This window comes from Scyliorhinus torazame, chromosome 1 (assembly GCF_047496885.1).
Source record: "Scyliorhinus torazame isolate Kashiwa2021f chromosome 1, sScyTor2.1, whole genome shotgun sequence".
Lineage (NCBI taxonomy): Eukaryota > Metazoa > Chordata > Chondrichthyes > Carcharhiniformes > Scyliorhinidae > Scyliorhinus > Scyliorhinus torazame.
The window spans coordinates 175,981,805-175,994,093 of NC_092707.1; the positions used below are offsets into that span (position 1 = coordinate 175,981,805).

The 12,289-nt window shown below is 48.9% G+C and overlaps 1 protein-coding gene across 26 annotated transcripts in view; it reads right to left on the bottom strand.

Annotated features, from left to right (window-relative positions):
- Nucleotides 1–9,081, bottom strand: part of macf1a (microtubule actin crosslinking factor 1a) — a 999,246-nt gene extending 990,165 nt beyond the window's left edge. For 13 of the 26 annotated variants that reach the window (XM_072501211.1, XM_072501212.1, XM_072501216.1 and 10 more), the window contains exon 1: nucleotides 8,421–9,080. In XM_072501211.1, the coding sequence (XP_072357312.1) occupies nucleotides 8,421–8,583 (163 nt within the window). In that variant the 5' untranslated portion in view covers nucleotides 8,584–9,080. Of the gene's footprint in view, nucleotides 1–8,420 lie in introns of all 26 variants that reach the window. The other 13 variants (XM_072501199.1, XM_072501198.1, XM_072501203.1 and 10 more) reach the window with 5 other exon arrangements.
- Between the last annotated feature and the right edge of the window lie 3,208 nt (nucleotides 9,082–12,289).

A 12,289-nucleotide genomic window follows, 5' to 3' on the forward strand; every position in this document is an offset into this window, starting at 1 on the left:
GGGGATGAATGTAATGCGACATGAATCCCAGGTCCCAGTTGAGGCCGCACTCATGTGTGCGGAACTTCAGCAGTCAAGGGCATTCAGCCTCCGATCTCCGGGTAAGCGTTCTCCAAGGCTGCCTTCAGGACGCGCGACAACGCAGAATCGCCGAGCAGAAACTTATAGCCAAGTTCCGCACACATGAGTGCGGCCTCAACCGGGACCTGGGATTCATGTTGCATGAATCCAGGCTACGCGGGATTGTGGAATACTGTGACTATGGTGAGACCTTGTCAGAAATGTTACGCGACCGTTTGGTTTGCGGTATTAACAATGCAGCAAATCAGAGAAAGTTGTTAGCGGAGCCAACATTGACTTTTCAACAGGCTATACAAATAGTCTTGTCCCGAGAGAGTGCAGAGCGAGGAGTACAGGAGCTACAGGGAATGGAAGTGCATGCCTTGGGGCGCAACCCTTTCCGCCCAAAAACGTCCCCCTGCACTCCTGCGGTACCTTGGGCGAGGCAACGTCCGGACCGACGCCAGTGGCCATCGGACATTCCTCCCCGAAGGGAGCCTTCTCCAGAGCCAATGGATGAGGAGCCATGTCCGTGTCAGACTTGTAGGCGCCGACCCCGTCGCGGACGGCGGTCCTGGGGACGCCAGAGGCGCCGTCGTTCCGACCGAAACTGGGACCGGCCCAGGGGCCGTAACTAGGACCAGCCCAGAGGCCGTACCTTCCATGTGGATGAACCTGCGGCGACCACTCCTGAGGACGTGGAGACGGAGGACGACTGCCTGCAGCTGCATTGTGTGGCAGCTCCCCGTGTGGCCCCCATTAAGGTGACAGTACGGGTCAATGGCCACCCGCTGGAGATGGAGTTGGATACTGGCGCAGCGGTCTCCGTGATCGCCCAGAGGACATTCGACCGCATCAAGCAGGGTATACAGACCCTTACATTAACTGACTCACAGGCCAGGTTGGCCACCTACACGGGGGAACCACTGGACATTGCAGGAACTACAATGACCCCTGTTGTCTATGGACGCCAGGAGGGGCGTTTCCCACTTATCGTAGTGCGTGGCCATGGGCCCAGCCTGTTGGGTCGGGACTGGTTGCGCCATTTGCGGTTGCAATGGCAGCACATCCTGCAAACAGTTTCTGGAGGGTTGACTGAGGTGCTAGGACGATACCCAGAGGTATTCCAGCCTGGTTTGGGGAAAATAAAAGGGGCCGTAGCCCGTATCCAAGTTGAACCAGGAGCCACGCCGCGCTATTTCCGGGCGCGCCCAGTGCCTTACGCCTTGCTCGAGAAGGTAGAAGGGGAGCTCACTCGTTTGGAGAGTTTGGGTATTATCAGACCCGTCCGTTTTGCTGACTGGGCAGCACCAATTGTACCAGTAATGAAGCCAGATGCCACAGTTCGCTTGTGTGGCGACTATAAACTTAGTGAATACAGTTTCCTGACTCGACCGATATCCAATGCCTCACATAGAGGATCTCTACGCGAAACTTGCAGGTGGACTCTCATTCACAAAATTAGATATGAGTCACGCCTACCTGCAGTTGGAGCTGGACCCTGCCTCCCGACCATATGTAACAATTAATACACACCGGGGCCTGTATGAATATACACGGTTGCCCTTTGGAGTATCCTCTGCCTGCGCAATTTTTCAACGTGTTATGGAGGGCATTTTGAGAGGTTTACCACGTGTGGCTGTCTACCTAGATGACGTGTTGATTACAGGGACGTCGGAGCAAGAGCATTTGGAAAATCTGGAGGCTGTCCTTAGACGCCTTTCGGAGGCTGGAGTCCGTTTACGTCGCACAAAGTGCGTATTTCAGGCAAAAGAAGTAGTCTACCTAGGTTATCGGGTGGACCGCGAGGGTCTGCACCCCGTCGCAGAGAAGGTGCGTGCAATTCAACATGCCCCCACCCCGACTGACACTTCGCATCTTCGTTCTTTTCTCGGTCTCGTAAACTATTACGGGAAGTTCCTCCCCAATCTGGCAACTACGCTGGCCCCTTTGCACCTGCTGCTAAAGAAAAATCACACCTGGGTTTGGGGTCAGCCGCAAGAAACCGCTTTCCGGCAGGTAAAGCAACGATTGTCGTCGTCTGGGTTACTAACCCACTATGATCCGGGAAAGCCTTTGCTCGTCACATGTGATGCATCCCCGTATGGTATTGGGGCCGTCCTGTCCCACAAGATGGAGAATGGGGCCGAGCGGCCGATAGCTTTCGCCTCCCGCACATTGACTGCAGCGGAGAAGAAGTACGCGCAGATTGAGAAGGAGGGCCTGGCAGTGGTTTTCGCGGTGAAATGCTTCCACCAGTATGTGTACGGCCGCCATTTCACTATCGTGACTGATCATAAGCCCCTGCTGGGACTCTTCAGAGAGGATAAGCCAATACCACCCATTGCTTCTGCATGGATCCAGCGCTGGGCTTTGTTGCTTGCTGCATATGAGTATTCTCTGGAGCACAAACCAGGTACGCAGATAGCAAATGCCGACGCACTGAGCCGATTGCCTTTATCGACCGGCCCCATGTCGACCCCCACGACCGGTGAGGTGGTTGCAACCCTAAATTTTATGGACACCTTGCCTGTCACGGCATCACAGATCCGTGAGTGGACCCAGACGGAGCCAGTCCTGTCAAAGGTTCGGCACGTAGTCCTGTATGGTGGGCAGCATAGACAGCTCCCAGGCGAGTTGCGGGCATTTTCCTCCAAGCTGTCAGAGTTCAGCGTAGAAGACGGCATCCTCTTGTGTGATTGTCCCGGAAAAAGGCCAGGAGCTGATATTATCAGACTTGCACAATGGGCATCCGGGCGTGTCCAAGATGAAAATGTTGGCCCGGAGTTATGTCTGGTGGCCAGGCCTCAACACCGACATTGAGAAGGTGGCCCAAAACTGCTCCATTTGCCAGGAGCATCAGAAGCTTCCGCCGGCCGCGCCCCTACATCACTGGGAATGGCCAGGGCGGCCTTGGGCACGCTTGCATGCAGATTTCGCAGGCCCTTTTCAGGGATCCATGTTCCTTCTACTAATTGAGCCCAGTCCAAATGGCTGGAGGTGCATAAGATGCAGGGGACAACGTCCTACGCAACAATTGAAAAGATGCGTTTATCGTTTAGTACGCATGGCCTCCCCGAGGTGCTGGTCACGGATAATGGCACTCCATTCACGAGTGAGGAGTTTGCTAGGTTTACAAAGATGAATGGCATCCGCCATATCCGCACTGCCCCTTACCACCCGGCTTCAAATGGGTTGGCAGAGCGTGCAGTGCAGACATTCAAAAGAGGCCTAAAGAAGCAGTCTTCCGGATCAATGGACACGAGACTGGCTCGCTTTTTGTTTACGTACAGGACCACCCCCCATGCAGTGACTGGGGTAGCTCCCGCAGAACTCCTAATGGGCCGGAGACTCCGCACCCGCCTTAGTATGGGTTTCCCGGACATTGGCGCAAAAGTACGCCGCACACAAGAACGGCAGGGACAGGGATTGTCTCGGCATCGTCCGATTCGGCAGTTTGCGCCCGGTGACCCAGTATTCGTGCGGAATTTTGCTGGTGGTGCCCAATGGGTTCCTGGTGTAATCTTTCGCCAAACGGGCCCTATATCTTACCAAGTGCAAGCCCAGGGTCGTCTCCAGCGAAAACACGTAGACCACATCCGGTCCAGAAGATCATCCCCTCAAAAGACTCCCCGCCCCCGGAGCTCATTTCAACAGCCGCAAAGACCAGAGACAAGGGAAGGTAGTCCTCAAAATCTTCCACTGGTGCCTCACTCGAAGCCTGCGCAGGTCGTTACGGGACCGAATGGAGATAGAGACGCTGACATGACGGAGGCAGCAGACTCTGACTCCGAGATGGAGACACAGGATGCATCAGAGGGAATCCTCGGGTCCACGGGCCGTGGATGTACAACCGCGCCGTTCATCACGGAAGCGTCGGTCTCCGACTCGATACACGCCGCCTGATCCAGTGCCGCGTGCAAATGGCGTCCGGCCTGCGGCCAAACGAGTCCGACGCCTTCCTTCGCCAGGGTCTTCGGTGGATTCCTTGGACTTTGGGGGGGGAGGGATGTTATAACCTGCCTACTTACGATTGGCTGGGGACTAATGACTATCCCACAATCCTGTGGGAGTATGAGCTTCCCCAATGAGGGGGGCGGAGAAACTCCTAGTATAAATAAGCTGGCCAGTTCAGGAACCAGCAGGAAGGAGAAGGTAGCAAGGGAAGTTACTGCTACTGTTATGTATATATTGTTATAGTAAATAAACGTTATTACTTTGTATCCTTAAAACTCGTGCTGGATTCTTCGTGGCCCTTACAAAACCCGCTGAGGGCCGGACCTCCCTCATCAGCAGGAGATCAAATCAGGATATAAAAACCCCGGCCCAAGTGTGGGCTGATCACCTGTCCCTTCTGAGACCAGTGTACATAGAGTTTTCATTCTACATCAATAAATCTTTCGCTTCCTTACACTCCTGTTTGGTCGCTTCCTCGAACTCAACACACTCAAAGCATGAAAGGCCACCACCTGTATTGGTCCAATCTGCTGGCTTATTTGGGCAAGTCTTTGGACTTGCATACGTCACATTGTTAAGGCAGCCATGTTTGCACTTGCTTTAAAATGTTACAGTAGAAGCTGTGCGATTCGGAGAAACACCAGGAGAGATTTAACGCCATTGAACCAGCTGCAAGACAACACAGATAAGGTAAAACAGCTACACCTTGCAAGAGGGAGAAGGAATCTCTGCCACCCCCCTGCAAACTTGCTCCACTTTAAAGTTAATCTGTGACCACCTGACAATTCAACTACAGCACGTCCCACAGCTTACTGAGAATCCTCTGATTTTACTCGACTGCTACAGTGGCAGTCCAGCTAAGAAACTACAGGCCTGCTATGGAAAAGACTGAACTAATTCCAAAGAGTAATTGTATTGTTTTTTTCCTCATCTGCATCTATTCTTTGTGTGTGATAGTATGGCTGAAATTTTCCAGTTGTTCCCAGCGGACGGTGCAAACAATGGGAAAACCCGTTGACAGTGGCAGGACCGGAAGATCACACCACTGCCAATGGCGGGCCATCTCCACGACCGTGAAACATGTTGCCGGGGTGGGTGGGGGAACCCCACACTATGTGCGAGACATTGCATGATAACCTCTCGTGTGATAATAAATCAACTTCTTTATCTTTAGGTTCACAAACAAACATGTTGCTGGAAATGATTTAAATTCGGACAAACATTCTCAGAAGAAGAACACACACTACACCCATAAAAAAACTTTGATTACCGACAATAAGAAACACATCTCTGCCGAGGGATAGGGAGACAGAGAGAAAGACATAATAAGAGTGAAAGAAAATTTGTGGATTATTTCCTCATTCTAATTTATAAGTCTATAAGACATAGGATCAGAATTAGGCCACTCGGCCCATCGAGTCTGCTACGCCATTCAATCATGGCTGATATTTTTCTCATCCCCATTCTCCTCCCTTCTCCCCATAACCCCTGATCCCCTTTGGTTTTATTTATTTTTTTAAATCTGAATTTCTTGATCTCACATCTAAATCATCAGCATGACCCCTTTGTAAATCCAAATTCAACAGATTCATTTGAAAATTAGTGAATTGTTTGAGTTTTTATGACAATGCAGCATCTTTGATGGTCATTTATTTAGTGCTGGCCCACAAGTTTTCTATTATCAATCCAGTACCATAATCTTCTGGTTAACGTACCTTTTTTATATCACATAATTATTGGCTGGTGTTTTATAAGCAGAATTCCTGTATTCAATTCCAGGATTACTGGCGATTACGTGTAATATTGCAGGATTACACATTTGATTTTTATTTTGCAAGTTTAATAGCTAATGATTTACATGGTTATTCTGCCTTTTGTATTACAGGAATATTGGTTAATTATTTATGTTCCATGGTTACTGACTGGTGTTTTACATTACAGGATTATTAGCTGGTGATTTGTAGTGTGTTTGTATTTTTTGGTCTTTGGTTAGATTATTGGCTAGTGTTTGAACTATTTTGAGTTAGCTAGTATTTGATATTGCTGGAGTATTGATTGGTCTTTTAGAGGACAATTGATATGTAACTAATTTGATTGAGTTCTTTGATGAACTAACAGAGAGGGTTGATGTAGCATACATAGACTTCCAAAAGGTGCTTGATAAACTGCTACATAACAGGCTTCTCAGATGAGGCACGTGAACAAAAAGGACCATGGCAGCGTGGACTCCAAGTTGGCTGAATGACAGAAAAGTGAGTAGTAGTGAATGATTGGTTTTCAGACTAGATGAAGGGTGTATTGTGAAGTTTCTCAAGAGTTGGTATTATGATCACTGCATGTCTTAATAATCTGGATTTGGGTGCGTAGGTTTATAATTTGCAGAACGAGTGGTTAGGATCTGGAAGGGAATGGCTGAGCTGGAGGCAATTGAAATTGTGGCTTTCAAAAGGGAATTGAATAATTACCCAAAGATAAATAAATTGCAGGGCTGTGTGGAAAGGGCATTGAAGCTGGATCAGATAAGCTGCTCTTACAGAAAGCCTGCACCGGCATGGTGGACCAAATGGCCTTCTTCTGCTGGAACCATTCTCTGATCCCAGGATTATTGACTGGTCTTTTACATGATGGGAATATTGGTTCCATTTTATATTGCAGTATTATTGGCTGTTCTCTGACATTACATGCTTATTAGTTAATGTTTAATATTACAGGTTACAGATTGCAGGTTGGTTGTTTTGAATTAAAGGATTCTTGGCTCATTTTTACTGCAGGATTATTAATTTTTCATTATATTACAGGATCATTGACTAGTATTTTTTAATTACAGGTTTATTGGCTCTTATTTATATTACAACATGACTGGCTGGCCTTTTACATTGGAAGATAATTAGTTATTTTATAATGATGAAATATTGATGTTATAGATTGCATGTTTAATTTGTTAGACAATTAGCAATTTGACAAGACTGGTTCTTTGAATGTCACTATTACCAAACAAATTTCTATTTGGAACAGGTTTTTCAAAGATAAATATTGCTATAGTTTTTTCCCCTCGGGATTATTGGACGACGTCAATATTTTACGAGAGCTAGTGGTATTTTTAGGATTGCGTTGCGTTTTGAGAATTGATAGTTGGCGATTGATTTTTCAGGATTGCTTGCAGTTTTTCATTAGACACACCCAAGAGGCGAAAAAATATCCAGAATGGAGGCTTCTAGCTGGTGTTCCACAATTTAGGATTGATTTTTTTTATTGTTCACGGTTAATGGGTGTTTTACACCATAACCAGCAGCTGTGTTCTTCATGGTTTGGCATTGCTGGGTGGTGTTTCAATTTATCACGATTACAACTTGATGATTTTTTAAAAAATCCTAAGCATGTGACACGCCTCTGTATAAAAGGGAATCTCACCAGAGGGGCTACTGGCTGTTTCATGCATTGTTTCATACACTGAAATAGCTTTTGTGATCTCAACCAGAAACACCAGCTGGATCCGAATTGATGTACCTCAGTTTACACATTGAGAAGTAAATGTCTGGTATATCAGATTGCTTGTTAAAAGATAAAGTCGAGATGCCAACGTTAAATCATGCCCCGCCTCCGTGTTGGGGAAGATGGTAGTATCGGGATTGATGGCGGGTGTTTCATTTGTAACACTTCAGACGCACAATTAGGAATGCGAACGACTCCTCGGCGGACGGAGCCATGGCAACCGAGACCACATATTCTGGGTCATGAAAAGGGAGGGAGGGGAGGGGAGGGGGAGGGGGGGGTGGAATTGGTTGCCGCCACCCACATTGGTTGTCGTGCAATGACATTCCAAGCAGAATTTGTCATTCGGTTAAAAAATTTAAAGGGTTTGACGGAAAGAAACTCCAGCTGCGACCTTGTAATCTGCTCTCTCCTGCCCTGCGCTGGAACTGACGAATAACTAGCACTGCTGCTATCGGAAGTGTGGATCCCCTGCTTTCTGGTGTCTCACTGGTCTTTCTCCATTCGGGGGCGGAAAGGGACCGAGCTGTTGGGATCCACCCCGAACGTCAGGCCAGGGGGAGGGGGTGCTGCTTAATCAATGAAATACAAACACTGACCCGACCCCGTTTGTTCATATTTCTGACTGAAATGTTTCTCACACTCCAATCCGAGGTCATTCAGAATGTGAATTAGACCATTCATAAGGAAATAATCCACAATTCGACTGGCTGGTATTCGGGGCATTTTTGTTGCTGGGGGTTATTTTATATTCTGCACATATTTAATTGCCCCCCCCCCCCAATGCCTTCAGTATACGAAGGTGGCATTTGGCACTGGCGATAATATTAAGCGCCTGGGGCGGATTGAGAGTTTTAGGCTCGAGTACCTCTCGACCCCACATCCTCACCCTGTTCAAAGAGATTGCTTACCGGCGACTCTGACCACGGCTCTCTCTGCGGGATCCAGCACCGACTCCTGGCTTTGTCGTTTGGATCGCTGATGTTTGGACAGGTTCCAGGGCAACGTGTCCCCCGGACACGGCGACAGGCTTCCCGACCTCTCGCTCGCACTCTCTTCGTCTGAGGAAGACATCAGGAGGCAGGGAGGATGTGGTCTCCTTCCTCTCGCTCTCTCTCTCCCCCTCTCCCACACAAAGATGTGAGAAAACAGCAACACTTGACTGACTAATGTGTAAAAGGGAGGGCCACCGTTTCTTTTCAATGTTGACGGGTTTTAGCCCGGCTGGTGTGCCCAGTTGTTTTCCGATAACACTGTGCTGACCTGTGACTCTGCAATGGCTGTCACTAAATAGCCGCCGATTGCAATATGCTCTCTCAGAATAGTCAATCCCGCCGTGCAAATGTGTATCCTCCAGCATCAGCCGTCCAACACGCTGCCTCTAGTTGCCCAGCACGGCGCCAAGATGAAGGCAGAGCCGGCAGGATTTCTGATTTTGCCTTTTTTCGGGGGGGGGGGGGGGGGGTCCTGGCGCGTGAGTGTTTCCCCCTCCTTCCGAACGCGCTCAGCTCTTCCAACTGGCAGTGTGAGGGAGCAAAAGGCAGGTTGCTGCCAACTGCAAGAAAAAGGACGGATTATCTCCGCGCATCCCTAACCTTCCACCGGTCCCTCTGTCTCCACACAACGCGGATTGGTCCAGTCTTTCCCAAACCATTTCACATCACCTGCTTTGGATTTTAAGAAACGAATGTGAAGTGCAATAAAAGAATCCCCAGCCAGCATCCCCAGTGAAGGATCGGATGCTGGATTTAAGTCTATATCTACATTTTTATTTATGCGCATGTTTTTTAATTACGTTCTTCCCCAATTGATTCCGATCAGATCAATTCCGATTAAAAATAAACTTTCAATCATATTTTTCAATGGTTTTCAATCATCTCTGGACCCGGTTTATGTTTTCCCAAATGGGCTGCTCTTAGTCACCCCCCCCCCCCCCCCCCCCCACCCCACCCCACACACACACACACACACACATCCCATGTTGTAAATAATTCACTTAAGAACATTGTATAAAATGTGGAATTCCCTCCTGCACGTGGTTAAGAAAAGTCACGTTGAAAGACACATTCTCCAGAACACAGCCCTACAAACAGGAGCCCACCACCCACCCCAAGAAAAAGCAGGAAGGTGAGCAGGGACTCAGTGGGTTTGACGGTTCATCTTTTTCACGGGGTGACAATTTCTCATTGCATTTGATTTTTATTTACATTCTGACCCTGGGCTCCTCTCATCTGGTCTGGTCACGTGAAAGCGACCGAGGGTTCCAGCAAGCCCCCCCCCCCCCCCCGCCCCCAAGCCAATGAATGGAGCTGGATCGGCAGAGATATTGGGGGATTTAAGTGTGAATCAACTCTGCAAATGATTGCTCCAATGTAACATTCCGAGCAGTGAACCGAGGCATCACTGGAGCATACTGCATACTTAGTACACAGGCAGATCCCACAGCCCAATCTCTCGTGCTGTATTCCAGCGCCACTACAAACCAATCCCATGGTTTGATTTTTACCCTGTGCCTCGCTGGCAAAGGCAGCATTTATTGCCCATCTCTAATTGCCCTTGAACCCGGCATTTGGGAGGCAGTCCAGAGTCAACTCACATTGCTGCGGGTCTGGAATTACGTGTAGGCCAGACTGAGTAAGGATGACAGATTTCAAACCAGATGGTTCTTTTTTTTACACCATTCAATGATCGTTTCACGGTCACCATTACTGAGATTAACTTTCAATTCCAGATTTTATTAATTGAATTTAAATTCCACCAGCTGCCTGGGAGATTTGAATCCACCTCCTCAGAGCTTTAGCCTTGGCCTACTGGATTAGGAGTTCAGTGACATTATTACCACGTCACCATCTCCCTTATAATGATATTAATGATATTTGAATATAGTAAAATATCATACATTGAGAACAATTTTGTCCAAAAATGTGAATGGTATTCCCATTATTCGATTAGGACAACAGCATCAATAAGAATATTTTCCTGGTAACAATAAACCTTCTAACTGATTTACAGACTGTGCTGATTCAGGGTGGACAGCGGCATCATGTATTTAAACTCCTCACATGGACCAATTCCCCAAAGACCTCAACTTCAAAAAAAATCTAATTATCCAAGGATATCGTTCTTCTGGATCTCTAGACAACATTCTCCAGTCCTACACTCCAAGAGCTCTATGTCTACAACTTTGGCCTCTTGTACACTCTAAATTCCCTGTGACCCACTCCAGTACAGGCAGCTGAGTCCTCAACTACCGGGGCCCTGAACACATAGCGGTCCCTCCCACACCTGCACCTTCTCCAGTCCCCTTTTTGCTTTGTGATTCTCCCCATCAATTATCTTTGACCAAACCTTGGGCGGGATTCTGTGATCCTGAGGCTAAGTGTTGACGCTGTCGGAAACGCTGTTGCGTTTCTCGACGGCGTCAACACAGCATCAGGATCAGCAATTCTGGCCCCTACAGGGGGCCAGCACAACACTGGAGCGGCCCACGCCGCTCCAGCTGCTGATCCTGGCATGAACTGAGCGCCGCGGGGTCCGCGCATGTGCAGTGGCACCGGTGCCAATGCGCGCATGCGCAGTGGCTCCCTCCTCCGCGCTGGCCCCAACGCAACATGGCACAGGGCTACAGGGGCCGGCGCGGAAGAAAGGAGGCCCACAGCCAGAGAGGCCAGCCCGCCGATTGGTGGGCCCCGATCGTGGGCCAGGCCACATTGGAGCATCCCCCCAGAGGTCAATCCCCTCACCCCCCCCTCCCAGGCTGCCCCCGGACCCTTCCACTCCGAGGTCCCACCGGCTGAGAGCAGGTGTGAACGGCGCCAGCGGGACTCGGGTTTTTGGAACGGTTGCGCGACCCATCCCGGGCTGAGAATAGGCGCGGGGGGGGGGCGCGTAGAGTGCCCCCTGACGGGTACCCCGCCGACCACGCCGTCGCCAATGTCGCTGATTCTCCGCACTGCGGAGAATCGTGTCCGGGCATCGGGGCAGCGTGGCGCTATTCGCATTGGTCGTGAGGATTCTCCATCCCAGCCCCGGGCTGAGAGAATCCCGCCCCTTTTGTCTTTTCTCCTCATCCCCATTTGGTTATTTGACTTTTGTCTGATTATCATTTTGTGAAGTGCCTTAGGGGGCCATGCGTCAGTGTTCAGGGTGTATACGCGAGATGCAGCTCATTGGTGCTGCTGATTAATGAGTGTGAATGGAAGGTAATGCAAAATTACTAGAAAGATTGAAACAACTTTAAAAACACTTTGTCTGCAGACACTCTTGTTTGCTCTGACGAAGAGTCATCCAGATTCACAGAATCACAAAATGATACAGTGCAGAAGAGGCCCTTTGGCTCATCAAATCTGCACGGATGCATGAAGGCCATCTGACCCGCCTACCTAATGCCATTTGCCAGTAGTTGGCCCATAGCCTTGAATGTTATGATGTGCCAAGTGTTCATCCGAGTACTTTTTAAAAGATGTGAGGCAACCCATCTCTACCACCCTCCTAAGCAGTGCATTCCAGACCGTCACCACCCTCTGGGTAAAGATGTTGTTCCTCAAATTCCCCCCAAACCTCCTGACCCTTACCTTGAACTTGTGTCCCCTCGTAACGGACCATTCTAATAATAATAATTTTTATTAGTGTCACAAGTAGGCTTACATTAACCCTGCAATGAAGTTACTGTGAAAATCCCTTGGTCGCCACACTACAGCGCCTGTTCTAGTACAATGAGGGAAAATTCAGAATGTCCAATTTACCTAACAAACACGTCTTTTGGGATTTGAGGGAGGAA